At 45.4% G+C, this 27788-nt stretch overlaps 1 protein-coding gene and 1 long non-coding RNA gene across 3 annotated transcripts in view; one reads left to right on the forward strand and one right to left on the reverse strand.

The window, feature by feature from the left end:
• Positions 1 to 145: 145 nt before the first annotated feature.
• Positions 146 to 1460, reverse strand: LOC147022335 (uncharacterized). The gene is made up of 2 exons (XR_015061189.1): positions 1330 to 1460; positions 146 to 1244 (listed from the first exon to the last, which is right to left on the reverse strand). It is a non-coding gene; the product is annotated as an uncharacterized LOC147022335 (long non-coding RNA).
• A 508-nt stretch (positions 1461 to 1968) lies between these two features.
• The window catches only part of LOC147022336 (RNA-binding protein 45-like), a 48822-nt gene continuing 23002 nt past the window's right edge, over positions 1969 to 27788 (forward strand). The window contains exons 1-4 of one of the 2 annotated variants that reach the window (XM_085893106.1): positions 1969 to 2362; positions 3950 to 4072; positions 10954 to 11080; positions 11238 to 11411. In XM_085893106.1, the coding sequence (XP_085749232.1) occupies positions 2009 to 2362; positions 3950 to 4072; positions 10954 to 11080; positions 11238 to 11411 (778 nt within the window). In that variant the 5' untranslated portion in view covers positions 1969 to 2008. The remainder of the gene's footprint in view (positions 2363 to 3949; positions 4073 to 10953; positions 11081 to 11237; positions 11412 to 27788) is intronic. The other variant, XM_085893105.1, reaches the window with a different exon arrangement.

Raw genomic sequence — 27788 nt, forward strand, 5'->3', positions numbered from 1 at the left:
GACACGTTAATGACGTATGATTTTACGGCAGTTTTCATTTCTGCATGAGCGATATTCACCGTTCGTGCACGCGATAAGATAGCCGTTCGCCCAACGGAGACTCATTCTATTCCTTTTCCATCAAGGCACATTGACTTGGAAAGAGTATTTATTTACGCATTTTATTTTGGTTATCATTTTCACATTGGACTTACAGAACATCTGAGCCATTAAACACACCGCAAGCTTTTCCTGAACAGTTCATTCTGACAGTCAAACATGGCTGTGGTCTCGGATCATTTCCCCACCTTGTTCCATTGACGTTCGACACCAATTTTCTTTTATCGATGTTTGACACCCACCTTTTTCCATCGGCGATTGACACCCCGTTCGGCAGCTCTATGGATGCTAACTGGCTCTTCTTTGTATCTGGCTGAACAAAGAGGTAATAATTGTCCGTTCACGTTTTGTGAGTGCTTCATGTTTTCGCTTGGTTGTTCTGGCAAATGGCTGCTTTCTGGTGTTCGTCCAGTGCCCCGAACATGGCATCGTAAGCCAGGCCTATGTTAATTGGGAGTTGCATCTCATTTGATGGTCAGGAGAGAATGACTGTGAGATTTGACGGTTGGAGGTCACATGCAGCGATGCATCAATTGGCAAGCTGGATTTGGCTGAAGTCGTGCTTGAGGCTCCGCCCACAGTGGTCGCATTTGGTGGGAGATCCTGATGACAGTTGGTGAGACATCCTGGTGACAGTTGGTGAGACATCCTGAACGCAGTTAGTAGGAGATCCTGGTGACAGTTGGTAGGAGATCCTGGTGACAGTTGGTAGGAGATCCTGGTGACAGTTTGTGGGAGATCCTGGTGACAGTTTGTGGGAGATCCTGGTGACAGTTGGTGGGAGATCCTGGTGACAGTTGGTGGGAGATCCTGGTGACAGTTGCTCAGAGATCCTGATCATAGTTGGTGAGAGATCCTGCTGACCGTTGGTTACAGATCCTGACTGTTGGGGACATCAGCCATGGCGGTTGGTGACAGTTGGACTGTTCCTGGACGGTTGGTGACAGTTGTTGGATGACAAAACCTTTAGAACGCTACTCTTGGACACATTTGTCCTTGTTTTTTCTTCCACGGAAACGGGGATGTTGAAACGGGTACTTCCATGCTTCACATTCGGGTATTAATCCACATGAAATAAATTGAAGTGAGTGCGAGGGAAAAACCTTCGGAGTGTAAAGCTTTATTTCACTTGATTGAAGCCGACTCTACAGACACATAAAGGAATACATGTGCAGTCGATCACCGCTTAGCCAGCATAAGCACGGAGTCCGGTATACTCTCAATTCTCACCATTGAACGAGCACCAAGTGAACCACCGCCGTAAATGACAATGCCCAGGGACAATCCCACCGACCGCGCGGCATCACGGTTTTATCTGTCCCGTGTGCGAGCTGCGCGACACGTGATCGCGCGTCACCTCATCCTTTATTTCATCACAGTGCGTACAACGTGTGCGCGTTACTGCGTGTTGTGCGCATGCGTGCGGTGACGAAACGTCATGACGTCTTTGTGCGTTTGCTCGATAAACGATGAAAGCATCAAGACTGCGACAGCCGAACAATGATACAAAGCAGCAGACATGTGAAAAACACCAGTGGCCTTTTCGGGGAGGAAGCGCTTTCGTAATTCAATCGTTTTACATTGGGCAACGTGAGGAGATGAACGACTGTGCAAGAAGCTCTTAAAAAGGCGATGTATAATTATTCCTTCCTGTGACGCTCAAGTTTTAATTTATTTTTGTATATTTTTAAGAATCTCTTGTAGTGCTTTTTAGTCTTTTTAAGAATCTCTTGTAGAAATAATTAAAAAAAAATATTTCTTCAAAAAATCCCGCTGTTTTATTCTTTACTTTCATGCTCTGTTCTCGGAACAAACGTCCAATTCAGGCAGGAAGTGTATTTTTTTTTAAACAACAACAACAACCAACAAAAAAAGCGCGCTGACGTCATTCCGTAGCAAGGAAAAGAAAATGGCGTCGCCAGAAGCTCATGGTGATTTCGACGTCGACGTAGATCGAGACCAAGGGAGAGACCCAGACAACGATAACGATGACGATGGTTTCGGAGGACCTTATAGAAACTTTAACCGAGACGACCCTCCAAACAGCCGTTTGTTCTTGATGGTGAACAAAGCTACGAAGTACCGCCAGCTCTGGGACTTGTTCGAGCAATTCGGTGAGATCCAAGATATACGGGTCCTCAAGGACAGAGACACCCAGGAATCCAAGGGCTTGGCCTACGTGAAGTTTTCCAAGGCCTCACAGGCCTGCCGCGCCATGGAGGAGTTGAATGGGAAAAAGCTGAGGGACGGAAAGCCCATGAAGGTTTGTCCTCCTTGTCCACTCGGTTCGTCGGCGCCATATCCCTCGTTGTTTCCCTCACACATGGGAATCCTCATCCTGACGCGTTGATTCGAACTCCCTTTTTACTTGAAATCAGAGATTGATGTAAATATTAAATATTTCGTGGTTTGTTTGTTTTATTTATTTATTACTTATTTATTTATTTGTTATTTATTTGTTATTATTTGTTTTATTTATTTAATTATTTATTTGTTTATTTAATTATTTTTGTTTTGTTTTCCTGGACAAGTTTGGAGGAAGATGGCTGATCGATCGACTCCACCAATACCTGTTATTGGTGCACGTTAAAAGGTCCCACGGTGTCTTTCGCGAAGTGTACATGAGTTATCATTGGCATCCTGAGCAAACGACAAATTCCTGTCTTGACTTAGCTGCAGGAAAGCAATGGCAAACGACCTGGTGTACTCCTCACGGCGTTGCAGCACTGCACTAGCTCAGAGAATGGATAACTTTCCCTGCATATGGGATTTTGGACATTTATTAATTAATTTATGTGCACAGGAGTCGAGGCTCATGGAAGAGCTCGAACACAGAACGGATCAGGATGCAACAGAACAAAAGGAACGGCAGAAAGAGGTGGGAAGGGAGAAATGCCAACAGCATGGTGGAGGGATGAAATCGATGGAGACGGCCAAATAAGGGATGCGAGTAAGGATGAGGAGTAGGGGAGAACCCCGGGGGGTGGATAAGTTGGATATTGAAGGAAAAGAAAAGAAAAATGCGGGAGGGGGTTAACGGTTGTAGAAAAGATCATGAGAGCTGGTGGTGAACAGCTTGAAGACCAGGAGATGATTGAAGAGAATGTGGTTCAAGTTGGTTCCATGTACCGTAGTACCATTATTGCGAAGAACCAAATGTAATTTCACGATAATGGAATTCCAGGTTCGATGAAGAGCCACGCAGGACAATGGCCGGCACTGGAAATGACAGGTAGGACACGATGGCCCCGCGGCGTACATTATTGCTCATCAACATTTGGTTCATAGAATCCATTGCGATGAGCATTTTGTTCGTCACCAATGGCCAAGTCAGCGTTCTGCCAAAAAGATGACTTGCTCACTCTTCCTGAAAGACGCCGTGGGGGTCTTCAACGTCCACCGACTGATGCCAGCACCTTGTGTGTGACTCTGTGTGCAAAACTCCAATCCGGCAGTGTATAGTCAGGTCAGGATTCGAACCCACCCTAGACGGCTTGGAGGTAAGTGCACTCCAACCTGCACAATCCTGTTGGATCGAGGGTCTTGCTGTAATCACACGATTACTCAAGTGGTTTAATTTTGAAGTGGATGTTTTTGTAACTCATGATGATGAAATGCTTTGTTTTTTTACTTCTTGAATGATATTTTTTGTTGAGGAGCTCCACCGCACCTTGGCAAGTTTGGCAGAACCTCGTAGTCCAATGTGCTCCGAGCATTGATTTCATATTTATTACCAATCGATGAGAAAAGGGCTCGATTTCGACAACTTGTGCATAAAGACAAATGTCAGTTTGTAGGAGTAATTATGACGTACGACCGATTTTGTTTTACTTTTCTCACCATGCTGTAGATCTTGATTGCACAGTCGAGAACCTCGCACACCAATCGAGACTTGGAAGATGCGGAATTGACTCGCATATTTGTGATGATCCCCAAAAATTTCACAGAGAATGACTTGACTTCAAACTTTGAGGTAATATCGGTTTTGTGTCTCTGTCTCTGTCTCTGTCTCTGTCTCTGTCTCTGTCTCTGTCTCTCTCTCTCCCATATCAACTTTTGTGAAACTTTTTTTATTATTACCTCCACGAACGAAGGTGAAGGAGGATATGTTTTCACCCCTTTCTGTTTGTGTGCAGGATATCTCAAAAATTTGCAGACGGATCCAGATGAAATTTTGTGTACAGGTTGGGTGTGTTGCAAGGACTAATTGATTCGATTTTGGTGAAGATCCGGATCCGACTACTAGAATTATTTAATTCTTAAAGTAATTCTTCACCATTGAGAGATATGGTGAAACCGATATATAAGAGCATGACATCTCAAAAAGTTGTGGACAGATTCGGATGAAATTTGGTGGACAGGTTGGGTGTGTGGCAAGAACGAATTTATTCGATTTTGGTGAAGATACAAGAATTATTTAAGTGATTCTTCAGCATTGAGCGATAGGGCAAAAAACTATATACAGTTCAATCGTATAGTTCAAAACAATCGTTCAAAAATGTATTGGGCTCGATATGTTCTCGTGGCATTACGTGTATGCATAAAAATGTATCTGGCATTACGTGGTGGAGTTGTGCGCTCCACCGAGTGCCCTTCTAGTTTGCTTTTAATATCGTAGCAGATTTGGCATATCTCATTATCATCGCCACAATTAAAAAAACAAAAATCAGAGGCTATTGTAATCGGCTCCGTACGTCTGTCTCCTCCTGTCGCGCTATCTCCTAAACGGTTGTGCAGAAATTCACCAAACTTTGTAGTTGTCATCGTGACGTGGCACAAATCTGCGAGAGCAATGTCATTTTTGGCCCTGCCCCATGGGGTGGGGTCAGCAATTCAAATACCAAAAATTGCAATTGCGGGCAAATTTTTATTTTCATTAAACTTTGCATATGCAATCAACATTGGGGATACGTGAAATGTACAACAATTTATTGGATTTGACCCCCGGTTCATGTTCCAGAGAGTGTCAACCTAAGGTAACAGGTGTCAAAACAGGAAAGAATTTTTAGCTCAAAATCGATCATGATGTAACTTTTTTTTTGCCATCTTTCAACTTTACTTTAAGTGTGAAGCATGGGGATTTACGATGGCACACCATGGACTTCACTCTATTTATACCAGTACGTTGGAAACGCTGCTGGTACTCCAGCTGAAGAAAATACAGCGTAATTGGCACCACAAATTGTGCAGCCGGAGTGATGTCCTGCATGGTGTGAACCATGCCTGGGACGGTTCGCATCCTCTCGGACAACATGGATGTATCCAAAATCCTGGACATAAATACTGAGCTGTGAACGTTTTTAGCACAACTTATCGGATTGAACAAGTTGTCTGACTCTCTCATTTCTCCCACCCGTCATCAATAACTTCCTGATACTCCGTTTACGGGTACGAGAGTGCTGTTTGTGTCTTGTTTCCTTATGTTTATTTGATTTTAATGTTCTCTGTACATAATCCAAACTGAATGCTCCACTCATTCTAAATCAGATTTTTTTTTTTTTACTCCATTGTAAGAGCCCCTTGCCTTCTGTTCCATCAAAACTGACTGCATTTATCGAATTGGTGATTATCGTGGAAAATGGATGGAATTTAATTCTATTTATCACTCTCCTTGTTTTGCTATGATACCTCCCAAGCCTTTGGGTCTTTCACTCTCTCACCAGAAGCAGGTCGGTGGTCTTTCTGTTTTCTACCATCTCCTCTCCGGCCTTGCCCATCCCTCCCCCTGCCCTGTCTGTGATCTGTCCCCCTACATTGCCCTAGGACGCTCAAGGTCCACCAAAAACCCCTTCTGGCAAAACTGCAATCAAGAATCACTGCTCACCTTCATTCTTCTTTTTCCCACCTTTTGAACAAACTTCCACATTCTCTTAAATCCCACTCCTCCCTTCTGGTCTTCAAAACAGCTATTCATCACCATCTCATATCTTCTTCCAACATCCTGATCTTTTTTTACTCCTGTTAATCCACCCCAAACCCACCTCCTTCAAATTCCTAGTTTTCCTTCCGAAAAGTCCCTGTAGTTCACCCCGTTTGCCCCGCCTCATCCCTCTCCCTCCCACAGATCTCCTATTGTCTCTGTTCCCCACTATTTTGTGCTTCCCTCTTGTCTCTTGCCTTGTTATATATTCTGTGTATTGGCTCTTACACGAGCCTGCACATGCCATACAAAAAATATAAATATCCCCAGGAGTACCTTTGGCTGTGACTTCCTCTTCGCTCCCACCTCTTGTTTGTCTGTGTGTTGTACCATCGCCCAAATAGTGACGACGCCATCTACATCTCTTTATCTCTCTCTTTATCTCTCTCTCCGTATCTCTCTCCGTATCTCTCTCCGTATCTCTCTCCGTATCTCTCTCCGTATCTCTCTCTATCTCTACATGGCCAAACTTTTAACCACTCATCCCAACCCTCTCTTCCTCATATGTGGTAATTTGAATTGTCACCATACAACTTGGCTGCGTGTTGGTACCTCTCTCACCAGCCACGGCACTTCAGCAAAGGACTTCTGTGACTCCAAGAAACTGACTCAATCTGTGAATTTTCCAAATGGCAAATCCTCCCTTCTGCACTTGGTGATTTCAAACTTACTAGCAAATGTCCCCAGCTTTTCCTCTGCTCCAGTTGGTTCATCTGATCATATGCTTATTAAAGTCAACATCTCTCTGGCTATTCTCAGAGAGCTGCTTCAGTTCTGCCAATTCTGGCCGTTCACGTGAGCAGATTGGCAGGGAATGCAAGCAGCCATCTCTCTTTACCACCAGTCACCCATATCTACTGCCCCTGATGTCAACTCGGCCTGGGAATTGTTCCACAAAAACCTGCTGTCTCTCATGCACAGATTCATCTGATCTCATCTTCAGTTATCCTACCCCTCTTCCTTCCCATGGTACACTAAATTATGTGGTGAGGCAGTTGCTCTGAAACGCTTGCCTTCTCTCAAATAAAAACAAAATCCGACCGAAGGCAATCTCAGTGCATTCTACAAAGTCTGCAACAAGTGTGTGTTCACTCTCAGGAGAACCAGAAAACATCTGTCGAAGCTCAAGAATGAACTTTTAAACTTGTCTTCCTCCTCTAAAACTTGGTGGTGCCTTGTTCAGTCTTTCTGAAGTATGCTCCCCGTCCATTCCTTTCCTCTCTTCAAATTGTTCCACAGCTGATTCCACTCTTAAGAGGGCTGAATGCCTCAATTCTGTGTCTGCTTAAAAATGTTGTGTTCCCAATGCCTCACTATTGGTACCTATCCTTCCCTGTTGTACCCCAATGCTCCTGTACCCTGTGTCTTTTGCACCTGAGAAGGTAGAGATGGTTCTTTTAACCTTGATCTCTGACTCTGCAACCAGACTGGATGGCATCACCTCACGTCTCCTAAAAACCTGCTCTGCTGCTCTTGCACACCCTCTCTCTGCCTTTTTCACGCTATTATTTGCCCTAGATCATCTTCCATCTGCTTGGATATCCGCCAACATCACTGCATTACATAAACTGGAACTGCGCTCTGTATAGTGCAAACCTTGGCCAGGCTGAACAGTTTACGTTTTGTATCCCAGTTATGGGCCGGATCTGAACCTGGATCTTCACCAAAATCCAATCAATTTGTCCTTGTCACACATCCAACCTGTCCACCAAGTTTCATCCGAATCCATTCATAACGTTTTGAGATATCCTACTCACAGACAAGCTGACAAACTGATAGACAGACGGGTGAAAACATAACCTCCGTCCACATTCGGCGGTGGAGGTAAAATGTGCAAAAACTGATCCACTGAATTGCAGACCTATTGGCTTAGGCCGAAGTAACATTTGCTACCGCGGCCGTGGGGTCTCCAAAATCTACGGCTACGAGCAATTATACGGCAGCCGCAGTATTTCCACGGTTACACAATGTAGCAGTCACATATGTTTTTATTTTTCGGGGAGCCGCACGGCGTATTTAGAAATTGTGGAGACCGAAAACGTGCAGGTGCCATACGGTCTTTGATTTGATGTCGCATGGTGACCTTAGGGCATCTCTGCTGTGACCATATAATTTTCAAGGCAGACGCAAGGTGCCCACAAGGCAACCGCAGGGGGGCCCTAAGGCGAACGTGCGGCCAGACGGACGGTAACGAGTGGGTATATATACCAGTTCTTTTTTTACTGAAATAAAAATATAACAGTTTGGAATATACCAGTACGTGGTGCCCCCAGAATCCGAATTGAATTCGTTCCAGGAGGCTGTTCGGATTGCAAAAAGTTCGATTCCCAAACTATTTTCCCAATAAGAAATAATGGAGTGAATTAATCCCTTCCTGGACCCCCAAGAAAACCCACTTTCAAGACACTTTCAACTGAAATTCCCCATGTTTAAGGTAAAATAAGATGAGTAAATGACCTTCGGTGGCGGTGTATTGTATGTAAACTGGTACAATCACCAATCCAAAGGTTCACACAGGCTCGAGCTCCGGCCTGGGTTCCGATCGCTCGCGCACTCTGCGAGCGCTGCCCCCAGGGCAGCTCATCAAAGTTGATGCCCCCAGAACCACAATCACTTTCATCAAACGCATCGGGCTGAGGTAATCATGGATATTCCAAATTACAACCGGTTTTTCTGTGAAATTAAATCCTTGCCCGACAGTCCGTCACACCACGTGATCGGATTGCTTTTTGTTATTAATTAAAACACAAGATGGGTAAAAAAAAAAATAACAGCACAAATCATGGTGAAAACACGTAAAGTAGCGATCGATACACGAGAGATGCTTTCACGATTACTTCCACCGACGAATTGAATGAACAAAGCGCGAAGATGCGGGTCGAACAGGTGGGGGAGACGCGTGAACACACATGAACGCTTCGTTGTGTTCGGTTTTTTTTAAATGTATTCGGTTTTTAGGGCAAAATTCATTTTTCATTGATAAGAGACTACGGCAGCCGCACGAATAACGCAAGCCCACCGTACGCCCTACGTACGGTCGACGTGGAACACAACTACGGCATGTCGAATTGCTACGGCCAACGTAGAAATGAAAAAAGTTGTAACTCCGCGTTATAATTCCACAGCGACCCCTACGGGCTGTAAAAGATAGCCAAACAGCGTAGGGCCACCCTGAGGCCACCGCAGAAACTCTGCGGCCACCACACGTTTCTGTCAATTCAGAGGGCGTACGGCCGCCGTATCCTCACCGTAGAGCAAATGTGACTTAGGCCTTACTTCCAATCATCAGCAAGGTGATGGAATCCATCATCGCAGTTTATATGAAATCCTTCCTTTTCTCCAATAACCTCATCTCAAATCACCAATATGGGTTCTGACCAGGTCACTCTACCTTGGGCATGCTGCTTCTGCTCACCCAAACAATGGATTCAAACCCTAATTGTCAGACATTATATCAGGGCTGTATCTCTGGACATATCTCATGCTTTTGATGCAGTCCAGCATCCTGCCTTGCTCTCTAATCTCTGCATATGGCATCCAAGGCCAACTCCACACATGTCTTGCTGATTTCCTTGACTCTCGTAGCCAACGTGTGGCTCTCAACGGGTTATTTTCATCTCCTCTCTCCCTGTGAAGGCTGGAGTGGTGTTCTGGTCCGTCATATTCCTGACTTCATCAACGATCTCTCTGACTGTCTGGGAAATCCCCTTTATCTATTTGCTGATGGCTCCACCCTCTGCCGTGACATCCTTTATCCCTCGGACAGGCAGGCTGAAGCCCCTTCCCTCTCTTCAGGCCTTGGAAAAAAAAATCGCAAACTGGTAAAACACTTGGAATATGTCTTTGAATCCGAACACATCTCACACTCGATCAGTATGTGTGCCCAGAAAAGGACCATCAATCAAAACCCTCCTATCTACTTTCTTAACAATCCTCTTGATGAAGTTCAGTCATTCAAAGACCTGGTTTTCACTGTAAACCATTATCTTTCTTGGGCAAACCACATTTCAACGTTAGCCTCCAAAGCCAGCCGTTAGCCTCCAAAGCCAGCCGGCGGGCAGCCTCAGGACAAGAGCGTTCGGGAGGGACCTGAGTGCTTCCCGTCCTGGCAAGCCCCAAACCCTGGATCTGTAACAATATCATATATTCACATATCTCTTCAAGCTTTGCGATTCATCCCATCAATCAAAAGTTTTCTTATTTTATACCATTGGCACAAGGCACGTGACTCATCACCCACTTGTTGAATCGGCATTGATTTTGGATTGTGCACTTGATGTTGGAATGGTCAAACATGATGTGTGTGTGCAATTGTGTAATCATGTCAGCCTCATTGTGTCATTCAGTTGACAACATGCTGGGTGGTTGGCAGCCCAATTTGCATATGGAGCACTCTGCCTTCAATTTTTTTATGTCTTCAATATAATTCTATAGAACGTCGATGTAGCTCCTGCCGTTCGGGGCATTCTTAATTGCGATGTTCAAGGTCTTCTTGGTCCAAGGTGCTCCTTGATACACATGTCCTTGTCAGGCAATTGTCAAACTATGCAGCACATTTTCTGTTAACTTTCAACCAGGTTGATATTTCAATTGACCAGAAATGTCTTGATGATTCACCTCTTTATTATTTCTAACACGTAGCCATGTTCAATTTCAGCACATGCAGGAAAACAGGAAGCACATGATTGTGGGTTTCAGTTACTAACACAATGAAACCAAATTCCCTCAAAAAGTATAAATCTGCATTCATCCATGGTACTCTGCATTTTGTACATATATGTTAAGGTCAAAGTTGAAACACGTTTAACATGTGGGTATATTTCATAAAAATCAGGCTTTCTAATCCCTTCCCTCATACTCAACCCCCGTCACACCTGTGCATGCACATTTTGTTGTTCTTTCGATTACCAACACGCCTTGTTCTTCTTTTTCAGGAATTTGGTGAAATTGAATATTGTAATGTTCTAAGAGATAAGTCCACTGGAGAAAGCAAAGGTTATGGCTATGTCAGATTCATGAGGCCTTCTCAAGCTGCTTTGGCCATAGAGAATTCTGACAGAAGTAAGTTTCTTTTTGAGATTTATTTTCCTTCAGAGAGCTACAGAGTGCACATTGTCTATGAGTGTCTTGTCCCCTTTGCTCCACAAGGTCGCGCTTTCTCTTGTTTGTTGTTTTTTTTTTTTTAATTACTTTTTCCTCGCCCTTCTCCTTCCATCAGGGTTCAGAGCCATTTTGGCTGAACCAAAATACCGTTTAAACCCGAACCCTCAAGGTGATTGGCACCAGCCCCCAGAGAGCATGCATGCCAACTTTGGCTATGACCCGTGTTTCCAAGGTGTTCCACCAATTTTCAAGAACATGGGGCCAAAGACATTGCCCCTTCCTCATTTTGGTGAGAGAGTGATTTGTATATTACATATATGTACATATATATTTATTTCCACTGACTCACTCGCTGATATAAATGTTGAATACATGAGGTGGGCGAGAAAGCTGAAATTTTGTATACTGCTACAACTCGAACCCAATATCACAGGAAATATATATATATATATATATATATATATATATATATATATATATATATATATATATATATATATATATATATATATATATATATATATATATATATATATATACACTATAGAAATGGCAGTCCTTCTGTCTGTTTGTCTGTCTGTCTGTCTCTTTGTTTGTAACCAATAAGCTCTGAGACCAGTGAACCGATCTTGATGAAACTTTACACATATATAGACCTAACATTCAGCTCCAGGATGTGCAAAGTGCCTTTCCATAAAAATGAAAAAATATATATATTAACAAAAAAATAATAATAATTTTATTTAAAAAAAAGGCTTTCAAATAGTGCGCCAGCGCATTAATCGTAACAAAAGGCTTCCACACATATAGACCGAACATTCAGCTCCAGGGTGCTCAGTGGCTTTCCATAAAAATGAAAAAATATATATTAAAAAAAAAAAAAATTCCATTAAAAAAAAAAGGCTTTCGACTAGTGCGCCAGCGTATTAATCGTAACAAAAGGCTTCATGGTTAAAAACGCTGGGGTTTTTTGAAATAGTGTTCGTATTCGTTGACTTTTTAAACATACACATTCTCCTCCTGTTATAACAGCTTTGAAACCCGAAACATTATGCCACTGCGAAAGCTAACAGATTTAAATTCTCGAACTGCATGCGCACGGCAACAGAGACAGAGGCGTTCAGAGGTTTGCCGTTTCATAATACACGTCTCCCAATTCTTACTTCAAGAACGGTTATAATTTTGACGTTATCAAGATAACAGACGTAAATAAATCAAATACGTTGGGCCAGGCTTGGTTATGCCCGACGTATAAATTAAGTCACAAATGATGACATGAAACCAGCCTCACATTGTTGAGGCATTACGGTTTTTTTATCTGATGCGGCAATAAATCTTAACATTTTTTGAACTAGAGTCTTCTGCATATAAAACATGGCGGGGAAAATATAATATTATAGTGGTGATGAAAAAAAAAAAAAATAATAATAATAATGGTGGCAGCCTCTACAATTTCACAATTAACTCTTGACATATACTCCTTCAGATCCACCCTCATCCACAGGATTCCCGTGCGGAGCACGGGTATCCCTGCTGGTGTATGTATGTATGCATGTATATATGTATGTATATATATATGTATATATATATATATATATATATATATATATATATATATATATATATATATATATATATATATATATATATATATATATATATATATATACACACAGTACCAGTCAAAAGTTTTGACACAGCCACTGCTACTCATTCAATTTCATTATTTGTACTATTTTCTACATTGTAGAATAATAATGAAGATATCAAAACGATGAAATAAAACAAATCAAATTATGGAGTAACCCAAAAAAGTGTTAAACAAATCAAAGTATATTTTATATTTTATATTCTTCAAAGTAGCCACTCTTTGCCTTGATTCCAGCTTTGCACACTCTTGACATTCTCTCAACCAGATTCATAAGGTAGTGACCTGGAATGCTTTTCCAACAGTGTTGAAGGAGTTCCCACATATGCTGAGCACTTATTGGCTGGGCCTAACACTAACATATATATATATATATATATATATATATATATATATATATATATATATATATATATATATATATATATATATATATATATATATATATATATATATATATATATATATATATATATATATATATACATATACAGGTAGTCGTCGACTTATGACCTATGCGACTTATGACTGTTCGACTTTACGACGACGACGACGCCAAACTTTTTTTTTTTCTTTTTTTTTTCACACGATGTTTTTTGCCCGTATCGTGAAATTTACTAGGAGAAAAAGAAACAAACCATTCAAACAAAGCTCACCATGTTTACGAAAAAAGCAACTCCGGATACCTCGAGCGCTGCCCGAGCAGATAACATCGACGATCCACAGCCAAGCATGAGTGGCCAATAACATGTTTTGTATTTTTGAATGTTTTTGCAAATACAGTACCGTATTATACCAATTGTACTGTAGTGCAGTGTTTGACTTGAACAAAGAAAATGTTAATAAAATACAGTATGACTTACAGATGACTATTGTATCATTATACAGTATAATATAAAAAATAATAATAAATTAAGGTTGTCCGATTTACGACCAAATCGACTTACGACCGATCGGTCGGAACCAATCACGGCGCAAGTCAACGACTTCCATGTGTATGTGTATGTATATGTATATATATATAATATTGTTGCGAATTTCGCCCGCCCGGCGTTCAATCGGCCGCGTACCTCTAATGGCAGCCGCGTCGCCCACCGGACGGACAATTCAGTCGTGACCCTCTTGCAACTACCGCCAGGAGCCAGTCACGGGTGGGGATTTAACCTCACCACGATCGTGCCAATTGCCCACCTGCGCAGGATAGGATTGCTCGCCAAATTCGACCTTCCTAAGTACCTGCGCGAGTGGTCGACCGGGCGATCGTACCTCGCCGCAGGTCGGCCGAGGACACGAACCGCTTAAGTGGTCCGTTCCGTGCTACAGTGATAACCGAGCGGTGTTATCGCCGACCTCGACGGATGTGATTCTGTTTACCGGGCATTCAAAACCCACTACTCATTCCATGATACAAGATGGCACTTCTAATGGGGAAAGGACGCAACGAATGGGATACGTTTCACACAAGCACATTTATTTCAATTGCACACACAACACAAGGAAGGCAGTCATGCAATATTCAAGCAACAAATAGAATACAAAAGCAATACAACCGACTATAATTATTATTTACAAGCACTTACACAGTTTATACTTGGCAGGACACGGCGCCACAGCATGCATACAAAAACAACGAAAGACCTCCCTCACAGGCAAGGGGGTAGACGGGGTCCGTAGACCTTTATGGGCGTGGGCCGTGGATGACCGAAAAGGCCCGCGAGACTGAAGGGTCTTACCCGCACCCTCGTGGTGCGACGGTGGGCAGGTCACGACGTCTCGTCCCCACAGCAACTAGCGTAGCCGTGCCTGATCTCTGGCCTTGCAACGGTAGGCAGGTCGTGATGCCTTCTCCCCACGACCACTAGGACAAGACTTCCACCCGACTGCCCCAAGTCTGTCTACGACGAAGACTTGGACCACGACGACCAAGACTTCCACACGACTGCCCCAAGACTCTGCTATCCGCGCGCTTTTCCAGGCGCTCCTCTTGCCCTTTTATTTCTCCTGCGCCCGCCCCGCCCTTCGCGGCGCGTGGGTGCGGGGGAGGAACATTCCAGAGAAATTGAGGCGTGAGTTGGTTTCCAACCATCAAACTTGTTTACCGGATGAGAAATTGGGGTGGGGCTGATTTCCAACCGTCAAACTTGTTTACCGGAGAAGAAATTGGGGTGGGGCTGGTTCGTTGCTCCTTTTGTGGCGTTGTGGTGTGGATGGCGTGGTTGTTGAGATGGCGTGGTTGTTCTAAAATAACGACAGGTAAGGAAAAATGGCTAACTCAAAGCGTCGCAGCCCGGATGAATCGCACATATTCCCTCTAAACAACGGGTGTGGACTAACTACATATGAACGTATCGATATATCTAACTTGAGGACCTTTCTGGTGTATTGCAAATCTCCACAGCCGTAACACTACCCCTCCCCTTTTTACAGACTCCTCCCGAGTCGTCATTTTCGTGTGCAATCATGTATAGTTCTCCCCTAGTATGTTTTACCTTCGGATCCCTGAGTGCGACATTCATGGTATTCATTTCCCCAAAATATATAACCTACGGGCTGAGTAACTAACTAAACAAACCCACTCATACAGACGACTTAAATAAATTGCCGGCGCTCAGACTCGCATGCCGGGGGCACACTCATATTTACAATTCACAGCTTAACAACTTATCCTTATAATTTACACTATTCCATGGCCCAGGATCGATGGACTCTGCAAAGAGAAAAGTTAGCAGGAGCCAGGCTGCTCGCACGCAGTCTCTGGCTCATGCAATAATGCAGGTGACAGGGAATGTGGCCGGCTGCACACACGCAGTACAAGGCCTCCCCCATTTAACATGGACGCAGTGAACATAACGGCGCATGAGCTGCGCAAACGCAGTCTCCGTGCCAGCTCAAGTGGCACACGCAATGAACACAACGGATGGATGCACGCAAACACTGTGCACGGGCCGCCACTGCAGGCCCGTGTTGTAGCTGCCAACAGGGCAGTCCTCGCAAACTGCGCGACGATCCTTGCGCACATGACAATGAACAAGTGGGGAGGGGGATGCAAGAGATGACGAGGGCAGTAGGCATGGATGGCAAAGGTGTGCAGGCAAGGCATGGCAAAACGGCCGCTGCAGCAAACACAGCCAGCAGACGATCCGACGACACAGGCCTTGCAGTAAACAGCCAGCCGATGAAGTTGGCCAGCCTTTGCCTTTCAGTGGAGGGAGTGCGGTGGTGCTGGCCACTCGGAAGACGGGCTCGGACCTACCTACTGCCTCCCTAAAAACCTATCGCCTTTGCCTTTCTCTGTCCATACCCACCCCCTTAATTTGTAAAACCCAATTTAGCCCCAACTTATTTTTTTTGGTTTTTATATTTGCTTTCACTTCCCCACTACTATAAGTCGTCCCCTAACCCCCTTTATCGTCTTTGTTCGGCTAACCTATCCTGTCACCTTGCCTACTCCCAAGCCTCAGGATGGCCTCATCGGAGTTCAGCGATCTTTACCCAAAGTGGGTCCAGCGGCCCACAATGAGAGCGAAGGGATGGATGGTGCGGAGGGGTACACTTCCTATCTACCCGAACCATTAACTCTTAAACTACCCGGGGCTTTCAACAAGCGCCTCTCGCTTAATCTACTGGTTCTAACAACCCAGATTCCCGTCGCCTGTGTTGGTGTCCTCTCAAATTCCGCGCCATGCCCCCCAAATTTCTTCCCGTGCCCTCACACGGTCTCACGGCTGGGACGCGTGGCTCCCTTGGCAGGAACTACCCTCTGCCGATTCTCCTACGATGGCACCCCGGGCACTACACTGCCTCCGAGCCTACCAGCTCCCTAAACACCGGGGAGTGCCCTCCATGTCGACTCCCCTGAAACGCTCACGTGGCAGGCTGGCGCCCCGGGCCCCTTTCCGAGGGTCATTCGTGCTCACGACACTGCCCATGCGGCCAATGGCGCCCCAGGCCCCGCATCAGCGGGTCACTCATGCCCACTGCACTATCCCGGCCCCCCATTGGCCCTTGGCCTTCCGCGGCCGACGAGCCCGGTGCCCGGGGTACCCACTCAGCAATACTCACCTTTCGCAGCCATGCTCCCAACCCGTCAACAGGGCTCCTGCACCCCTCCAAGCGGGTATCGAGCCTACTTTCCCACCAACAGAAAAACGACTTCCATTTTGTCAATTTGACTAACCCCCCAACTCGCATTACTCTGACCCTGGGGTCCCTTGGGCGGGAGTCACTCCTCCCCCAGGGGTTTCCTTAGAAGCCGGTTACCGGCGACTCGCAGCCGTCTACTCAGAGAAAACATGTCAAAGGTCGCCGCTTACTTCAGCGCCGATTTTTCGTTTTTTTTTGTTTGTTTGTTTTTTTCAGCACCTGAAGCTGATGACCATGGATTTTCAGAGTATGGTGCAGATTACATTGACCTACTTGATGGTCAGTTTTTTGAGAAAGTTGTTGCTGAGTGGCAGAATTTTAAGTTTGAATTAAATTCATGGAAAAACGTGCCTGCTGAAGTACTTTCGTTAAAATCTAACCTCACACCAACAGAATGGGTACTTAAACAAATCTTATCTAAGAAGCAGGAGGACAAGCACTTTTACCCCAAACTGGTAGAGCTTGCAGAAATTTGTACGTCTCTGCCAGTTTCCAATGCCTGGCCAGAACGGGGAGCCAGTGTCCTAAAGCGTATTAAGTCAAGAATGAGGTCAGCAATGAAAAATGCCTTGTTAACAATCAGTGGTCCTCCAGTTGGCTCAAATGATGCCGAACTCCTTCTCCGACAATGTGTACTTGACTGGCGTAGCCAAAAACCTCGACGGAAGCTCCCCAATCAACGACTTGTTAGTGTACCATCAACTTCGTTTGCATGTCCCCAAATTATCTTGACTGATGACTTGTCGAATCAGAATTGTCCCCTCTGACTGAAAATGAAGCAGTGCGACAATTTCATGGAGAAGACATTTCATCTGATAGTGACAGTGACTCCAATTGTGTTGCTTAACTTGCTAAATGACTATAGGTTAAACACTGTTAAACAGAACTGTAAACATCGGCTTCAAGAATTTACACAGAACATATACAATTTGTTCTTTGCTCGGGAACGTTTCTTCATCCCAAATACATTTTAAGTTTACTAACTTTCAATCATTGATTATTCAATTACATATAATGTCATTTGTTCATTCCTGCTAGAATAATATCATAAAGATGTTGGATATGTTTGCATATCATGGCTACTTTGATCCTGAAATTTGGACAACATTGTTTTGAAAGTTGAGGATGTAGAATGTTTGCAGCACAAAAATATCTAATAAACTTTTTGAATGTGAAATCTCATTTATGAATTAATTTTTCTTTCTATAAAACATATATAGTGACTCAGATTCCCAAAGGACTTGATTTTAATACTAAAGATTGATTGAAATATTGTTTACCTGTATATGAGTTTGTCATTGGTTTGACAGCAGAAATGCAAGATGAGTATAACTCTGAGAATATTTTGAAAAGATATCAAAAATATCACACTTCCTTGATTACTGGAATTAAATAATATTACTTCAATCAAACTAGATCCTGATGTATACAGAATTTGCAGTGTTAATAGTTTGGTTTGCACATTTTACCCAACATTATTATAATAATCTAATCCTTTGTGCTCACAGCATTCACACAGCAAACCCCGAACACTCACAGAAGTGAAATGGAATATGGTTTCCTTAATGAATGTTAGTTCATCTACACTATTATTATGTAACACACTTACTTCAGATTGCTCACTGTACTCCACCATGTGCAGTATCATCTCCCTATTAAGAACTAAGGTATGGCTCAAATGTTGCTAAAATGCCTCTCTTTTAAAGTGCTTAGATACTCCATCTTCCAGACACCTTGTTGTGCCCTAAACCATGGTCTTAAATTAATTAACCCTGTTTAAAAGCTGCTTGAACTAACTATACAGTATCGCTGAATTTCAGTCAACCAGTCAGTCAGTCAGTATGTTAATGCAACCACGTCCAGTATAGGCCTAACCACCTGTTTTTGTGGAGTTTTCCACCCGAACAGCATGATAATATGAGAACTATTTCAAGTCAGAAATCATGCTAGAATGCCTGTCCAGCCATCTAGGATCCTCCGGCTTCCAGGGCCCACCTAGGGCCCTGGACCAATGCCATACAGCTGCGCTCGCTTCGCTTGCGATGATGGTAACCTGCTACTTTTTAATGGTAGCCTCCGACTCCAAAAAATAAGGAAACCCCTGCTCCCTCCAATCACTCATCGCACCATGCATTCCACAATCACTTCATGCACTCAGACCCGCTGGCCTCACTCACTCAACATGTACCTTTTCCTTTCCACCCTTCTCAACTCGCACATCGCTGATTCTGCCATCCTGCTCACTAAATCCCCTAACTACCTCGTGCTCCCACGTCGTCCCTTAAACTATAGCACGTTCCTTTTACTCTACGTCTTTTACTCTACGTAGCTAAGCTACGTCCCCTCTGCACACTCAGTCTGTCACTGTCTCCAAATAATCCATAAATCCATTTCCCAACCTAAATCTGAACTACAATCCCTCCAACTAATCCATTCCACGGGCCCCATGATGACTTACCCCTGCCCCATGAAGCCGGTCTCGCTATCACTAACCCATCCCCCTAACTAGGTGTATCCTGTGCCCAGCCAAGGGGATCTTCCACCCCTTGCCTGGGAATCCTGTTCACCCGAAAGCGAGGCTTGCCTTTTTTTGTTTTTTAAATTGCGCAGCACCAGCGCGGCAACTCGCAGCTCGCGCACCTTGCAGCTTGCCCGTGACGTAATGGCACCTGTTCACTTACCTCGTCCCTCTTGGAGGGTACCATCCGGCAGGGATTCACCCTCCTGCCGGATTCCAACCCCACGTGCAGCCATGACGTCACCCTGCGCATTCAAAAAAAACAAGCCTCGCGTTTCGAGGGGTTCCCCACGCAAACACATGTGCTCTGCCTGTTGAAGCTTCACACACGCTCGCGTGGAGAACCCATCCGGTCCAAATCCGTAATCCAGCCTAACCTTTGTCCGTCCGCGGGATCGGCAACATCCACCGCTGGCGTTTACGGACCGGGTTTCACTCCCGCAAGCGCGCACGTGGCGGCCTCGTGCGAAGCACGGCACGAACCTCGCGCTCGCTGCTGGGCAAACCCGGCACGGTCCCCAATCCAGCTACGGCCGCTACTCGGCCTTTGTCCACTGTCGGGCTTCGTCGTCGTCGCACTCTCGCGCACAAACTCCCACATGCCACGAGGCTCACACACCTCGAGATGGCGGTCACACACAGGCACGTGGTTGCGTGTTCCCGCATGCCAGCCACCATCTCCCTCACATACAGCGACCTCACACACGCTTCCTCTCGCACACGGCCGTTCACTCACGCATGCCCTTTCACTCGCACATGTGGTTCCACTCATACACGGCCTTTCACTTACACAGGGTGTTTCATCCACACACGGCGTGCTGGGAGGCACGCACTTCGGCACACTTGCCACCACACCACTCACACGCGGGGTTTCACTCCCACACGGGGTGTCACTCATACCCGGGGTCTCATCCATACCCGGGGTCTCATCCATACCCGGGGTCTCATCCATACACGGGGTCTCATCCATACACGGGGTCTCATCCATACACGGGGTCTCATCCATACACGGGGTCTCATCCATACACGGGGTCTCATCCATACACGGGGTCTCATCCACACACGGGGTCTCTCTCACCCACCCGGTCGCTCTCACACACGCCCTTGCACCCACACTATGTGCGCGTTGCAACACACATTTCGCCACACTTGTAAACACCACCTCGACGCCACACACACCGCGATCACACTCGTAACCACACTGGGGATTTGTGCCACCCCAAGGGTTTCCGGGGCCTTCATACCCCCCAAGCTCCCCGTGCACTCGTCCACAGCACTCACCCCCTCAACCTCGCAATGCTCGACCGGACCTTCTTGGTCGTGACTCGCTTCAAGGGAGCATAGCGTCTCCCTCCGTTCCCAAAGGAGGCTATCCAGCTGCTTGCACCGGGTCCCAACACGTTCCACGAGCTTGCCCCCTTTATCCTCCACTACGTGTGTGTGTGTGTGTGTGTGTGTGTGTGTGTGTGTGTGTGTGTGTGTGTGTGTGTGTGTGTGTGTGTGTGTGTGTGTGTGTGTGTGTGTGTGTGTGTGTGTGTGTGTGTGTGTGTGTGCGCTCGTCCTTAACCCCGTCTTCATCGTGTAGTCTCTCCTCTACAGTTTCTCCCTCCCATGTCTCTGTTATTTCTTTTATCTCGCCCATTATCTCCGTCGTCTCTACGTGTTTTACACACGTCTCAGTCACCCATTTAATTTTTCCCTCTGTGTCACCGTTAATGTTTCCATCGTTGTTACCTCCACGTGTCTCGTCCTACACGTCCCCCGTATTAATTTCTCCTCACCCACCTCCATTGCGGGCCAGACAGCCGTTGCACTCCCCCCCAAGCTGGTTCGCTCCCACACGTGGCGCCTCCATTATGCCCGCCTGCAGGCATCGCCCCACGCGCTGCATTTCACCCCGCAGTATTTGCATATTTGCCTCCATGCTGTTTTTTATTTCTTCCTTCAATTCTTCCTTTATTTCCTTTGCGTTTTCTTTTAAATTCGCCTTCATTTCGTTTTGCATTTGTTGCATAATCGCGTTCATTCTCACCAGCATGGCGCATCGCTGGGCCATGTCGGGTGCGCTCGGCTGAGCCGATTCGGCAAGGAACGGGCGGTTTTGGCGGAGAGAGGGAGGGGAAGTGTCATACACCGCGGCCGTTGCCACACCCATTTCAGGTTCTGGGTCCGTTTGTGGGGGGAGAAACTGTTCCTGCACAATAAACATTTCCTGCTCGGGGATTTCGTCCTGGGCCATGGATTCTACCAATTCTACATCCATCTCGAATACCCCCGGCTCCCGCTCGCCTTGAGACTCCATCTTATCCCGTAAAATTTAATTTCACTGCTTGTGTTTGGTGGCTATCGGGGGTCGCTCCACTCACCCCTGAACCGATTCCCGTGAATTTAGTTGGAGACGGGGTGGATTCGAATCCCACTCCTGACACCAGTGTTGCGAATTTCGCCCGCCCGGCGTGCGATCGGCCGCGTACCTCTAATGGCAGCCGCGTCGCCCACCGGACGGACAATTCAGTCGTGACACTCCTGGAACTACCGCCAGGAGCAAGTCACGGGTGGGGGTTCAACCTCACCACGATCGTGCCAATTGCCCACCCGCGCAGGATAGGGTTGCACGCCGAATTCGACCTACCTAAGTTCCTGCGCGAGTGGTTGACCGGGCGATCGTATCTCGCCGCAGGTCGGCCGAGGACACGAACCGCTTAAGCGGTCCGTTCCGTGCTACAGTGATAACCGAGCGGTGTTATCGCCGACCTCGACGGTTGTGATTCTGTTTACCGGGCGTTAAAAACCCACTACTCATTCCACGATACAAGATGGCACTTCCAATGGGGAAAGGGCGCAACGAACGGGATACGTTTCACACAAGCACATTTATTTCAATTACACACACAACACAAGCAAGGCAGTCATGCAATATACAAGCAACAAATAGAATGCAAAAGCAATACGACCGACCATAATTATTATTTACAAGCACTTGCACAGTTTCTACTTGGCAGAACACGGTGCCACAGCATGCATACAAAAACAAAGAAAGACCTCCCTCACAGGCAAGGGGGTAGATGGGGTCCGTAGACCTTTATGGTCGTGAGCCGTGGATGACCGAAAAGGCCCATGAGACCAAAGGGTCTTACCCGCACCCACGTGGTGTGACGGTGCGCAGGTCGCGACGTCTCGTCCCCACGGCAACTAGCGTAGCCGCGCCTGATCTCGGGCGTTGCAATGGTGGGCAGGTCGTGACTCCTCCTCCCCACGACCACGAGGACAAGACTTCCACCCGACTGCCCCAAGTCTGTCTACGACGAAGACTTGAACCATGACGGACTTGGACCAAGACCACGACGACCAAGACTTCCACACGACTGCCCCAAGTCTCTGCTATCCGCGCGCTTTTCCAGGCGCTCCTCTTGCCCTTTTATTTATCCTGCGCCTGCCTCGCCCTTCACTGCGCGTGGGTGGGGGGAGGAACATTTCAGAGAAATTGTGGCGGGAGTTGGTTTCCAACCGTCAAACTTGTTTATCGGAGGAGAAATTGGGGTGGGGCTGGTTTCCAACCGGCAAACTTGTTTACCGGAGGAGAAATTGGGGTGGGGATGGTTTCGTTGCTCCTTTAGTGGCGTTGTGGTTGTTGAGATGGCGTAGTTGTTGAGATGGCGTGGTTGTTCCAAAATAATGACAGGTAAAGAAAAATGGCTAACTCAAAGCGTCGCAGCCCGGATGAATCACACATATTCCCTCCAAACAACGGGTGTGGACTAACTACACATGAACATATCGATATATCTCACCTGAGGACCTTGCTGGTGTATTGCAAATTTCCACAGCCGTAACAATATATTTTTGAGGTTTCCCGCCGGCGCATTGCCACGAGCACGACCCTTGATGAAGCAGTGGGGCCGTCTCGGCTTGATCGTCCGGAATTTACAGATCGCGGCCCGGGTAAACCCGGGTCGACGGGTCCTGGTAGTTTTATGACCGAAATATGTCAATGGGGAGATCACGTGGGGTAGGGTTAATTCCCAACTTCAACTTACCTAAGTACCCACGTGATCCAGCTACCGGGATACTTCACCCTCGGCGGAATTCGTACGGAAGCGAGCCGCTTAAGCGGCCCGTCCCGTGTGCGTAGCCGAGTGGTGATATCGCCGAATTCCGCTGGCCCGATTATTTTGGGACCCTGGCAATGGTCCACTCATCCCTCACATGCACGACACGCTCAGCGAATGAAGGAAACGAAACAACGAGCTGAGTACATTTCACGAATGGGGTTTATTTTACAAATAATGAGGGAATTGTTGGGGAGCACGCAAGGGAAGATTTATACTGAACAAAAAGCAAGGCAAATAAAATACAGCACAGGCACTTATACAGTTTTACTACTCACAAGACTGGCACCACAAACAGACACACGCAGACCCAGCCAGAAATGGACCCCCTGGGTCTTTAATGGGACCTCCAGCCCGGAGGACAGTCGGGCTGAGGGTCAGGGTAGCTGGCTACCTTGCCACTAGCGCGCAGCTGGACGTCCCCTGGTCGTGAGACTGGTGTCGCCGTCCCAGCCAGGCAGAAGGCGACGACGCGAAGCTCTGGGGCCGGGACGAGGTCACCCCAGAAGCCAAGGTGATGGGCCGGGCAGAGAAGAAAAACGGGAGAAACAAGCAGGGAACGAACGACGACGAATCTCCTCAGAACTGCGCTTTCGTGTACGCTCTTTTAAAACTCCTCATCCGTAGGAAAAAACCCAGCTGACTCAGGAACCACCTTCCCCTCCTCAGAACACACCTTCTCTCCCCCTCCCGCTCAACGAACCTTCTCTCCTCCGCACTCGCCCTCCCATTGGACCGGAGTCCCCATGTGACTCCTCGTCCGCTCCCGATTGGACAGACGCGTGGAGGGTGGGGCACTCCCTCCCTTGGGCGGAGTCTCCACCGCGGGGGGCGGGGTTTGTGGCTCCGCCTACGGCCTCTCCTCAGACCGCGTGGTGACAGGAGTGAAGCGAGGACGATGCGGTGCGGTCGGCGGTAGTCGATGATGTAGTTGCTGGTGTAAAAAATAACTAAAAGAAAATCTAACTATTAAAACAACTTCACAGTGCAGGAACATTTAATTATCCATTAGACCAGGGTCGGGACCCTAACTGGCAAAATATACTTACCGATATAACTGAGCTAAAGGACCTGAATGTTGAGTGTGATAGCTTTACAAATCCAATATGTATGTATGTATGTATGTATATATGTATATGTATATGTATATATATATATATGTATATATATATATATATATATATATGTATGTATATATATATATATATATATATGTATGTATGTATGTATGTATATATGTATATGTATATGTATATATATATATATGTATATATATATATATATATATATATGTATGTATATATATATATATATCTATCCCCAAGGAGTGGGTGTGACGGTCACAGTCCGGGTCAAAAGAGGATGGTTTTTTTTTTTTGTCTCCAAATTTGACATTGGGTCATTCCTGGTGGAACTTTTTACCATATTTAAATTTTGCTTTTGGTGGGAACTGTGGTGATTTGCAATGGTGTGCCATAGACCACTCTCGTAATTGTTTAATTAATCGAGTTTGTGTTGCTCCTTCATCTCATTGGTGCAATTAAGCTTGAAATTTAACCATTTGGAAAGTGAAGAGGGGTATCTGCTGTCTTCAATTCTGGGAGCTCTTTCTGTGGGGCATTGCAAACGACCACTCGGAGCTGTGTGGCAATTCTATCAATGCTCATTTAAAAGGTCCCCTGAAATGCAAAATAAACTTATTTATATATTAACTTGACCTTCCAAGTGAAGAAATCATCCGTTTTTTTAATCAAAAATGGGATAATTAGACCAATATTTAGATCATTTCTGGAGCTATTCACAACTTGCTTTGCCCCGCCCCTTACAAAAATGGACTTCAGCGAATCGCAGTGTGACGTCACATACAGTAACTCGCACAGAGTGGATTGACTCGAGAGTCTAGATGTCGCGCGCCTTATACAGTACGTACAAATGCATTTTGCACATGTTAGTGCAATCTCTGTGATTGTCTTAATTCCAGTGATTGTTTCGCGAAAGTTTTAAAGAGTTCTACCCGTACTTTCGAAAATGCCTGCAAGATGTATCGTAGCAGGATGCAGCAATACAAGCAAAGACAGTGTTCGCCTTCATGTATTCCCGAAAGATGATACTCGTCGGAGAATATGGACATCTAAAGTGAAGTTGACGAGGGAAAACTGGAAAGGCCCCAGCGACATGAGCATCATTTGCAGCGCCCACTTCGAAGACAGTTCACAAGATATAAAATTTTTTGTTGAACCTTTCCATTAAAAATAAAAAAAACCTTTCCAAAAGTTGACCACGTGTGACTTCTTTAAGGTCACACTGAGGTGAACAGAGCTGCTATCCACCAGGAGCGACTCCCTGAGGAATATCTGCCTACGAGAGATTCCGATGAGAATCGTTCTACAGAGTAACCATGAAAAATATGCGTTTGCCTCATAACGTCACCAAATGACGTCATAATGTCTCAAGCTTGACATATCTAGAAAGCACTCATTGAGGTGTTCAATTTGAGGTACTACATGATATGGTTCCTAAAACTTGAAAATTTGACTTTGGGGTCAAATATGTTTGACCTCAGGTGCTAACCATGAAGGTCAAGGCCAATCGCCACCAAAAACTAATCAGCTGAGCGCCAGATCATATACTACATTCCCATAAAGTTTGGAGATGATTCGATTAAAATTACTCAAAAAATATGGGTTTCGTCGACCTCCATGATTTACCGCAAAGTGACCTTGACCTTTGACCTTGACCTTTTTGTGTGTTGAAGGGTATTGTAATAATACTACGATATGTGTACCCACAAGAGTTTCCGATGAGAATTGTGCTCTACAGAGTGATATAAAGGTGAAAAATCCAATGATTACAGACAAACAAACAAAAAAAAACTTACCAAGCAACAGATCTTGCAAAAACTTCGTTTTGGCAAGATAAAATCTTACAGGGACATACAAGTAAAATACTAACGATTAATATTGCATCATTTCAAGGCACAAGGAGATCATTTTAAAATCAAACAATGTGAAAAACCTGCACCCACATTTTGCAGCTTATTGAATTGTTTGTTGAAACCAGCCTGCTGGGATAGGTACGATTCCACATACATGCAAGCCAGGTATGGCTGCGCTCGACATACATGGGTTTATTCTAAACTGAAGGTACTGCTTCCATTGGCTTGCTATTCATTAACATTTAGCCAAAATGCTGCAATATAAGAAAAGGGAAAAAATGTTGGCACAACTATGAAAGACAAATTTATCTGTCCTATTACATGGCCTCATAGCCTCGGGACTCTTACGCGTTGACTTATACATTGTGTGCATGCTAATACAAGTTACTTGTCAACTCTAGAGTCTAGACTAGTCCGATAAATCCGTCGTCCGTCTGACTCGGCCGATAAATCTGACGTGCTGTAGCTTTATTTTATTATTCTCTGATCTTCATTGTTTTCTACTGGCGCTACATGACGACAGTAGGAATGAAATAAATAAAAATACAACAGAACATCAGATTTATCGGACTACTCGAGACAATTGTATCGCAAGGGGTGTTCTGCACACAAGTTTTCATCGTATCCGGACAACGAGATTGCTTCGTTTTATGCGCGGAGAGATACGGCCGATGACATGCGCCGGCCTTGTTTGTGATTAATTCGCCGCAGAGAAACATGTCCGCTGCGCTGCGCTGTTCACGTCACCTAACTAAAATATTTCTGATATCGAGCAGTATGCAAGTCGAATTTACATTATTGAATTACGAATAGGATTTACTCAAACCAGTTGTTATTGCCAAGTCTTCCTTCGATGTCCTCCCGATCATCATGAACTCCAGGAATTTCATCGCCATTTTCCTCTGTTTGTCCTGCTTCGGGCTCGAACTGCTAAAGCCGTATTCACTTTCCAGCTGCCTGAACTTCACCTCCCGCGACTACGTTATCCCACAATTCTCCATGTGATTCAGACCAAAATCCTTCATTTCTCTCACACTCACTGTCATTACCAGACAAGTGAAAGTCCATGCCATCCATTATTCAAAACCAAATGTTCGATTTTTTTTTAGAGCAGAAATGAACAAAGCGATTGAGTCGATCAATCGAATGTGGAAACACACAGGAAGCCAATACAATCACGTCGACCACCAACCTGATTAATTTACGTTCAGCCTTTGTAATCCTGTGGTTGACGTCATGTGGGTTACGCCCCTTTCAGGAGAATTTTTAGGGGCGTTCCTGAAGAGGTTTGTTTTTTAATTTTACATTTTACA

Source organism: Eptatretus burgeri, chromosome 8, assembly GCF_056783735.1.
Source record: "Eptatretus burgeri isolate ZD-2024b chromosome 8, Ebu_testis_v1, whole genome shotgun sequence".
In the NCBI taxonomy this organism is placed as follows: Eukaryota; Metazoa; Chordata; class Myxini; order Myxiniformes; family Myxinidae; genus Eptatretus; species Eptatretus burgeri.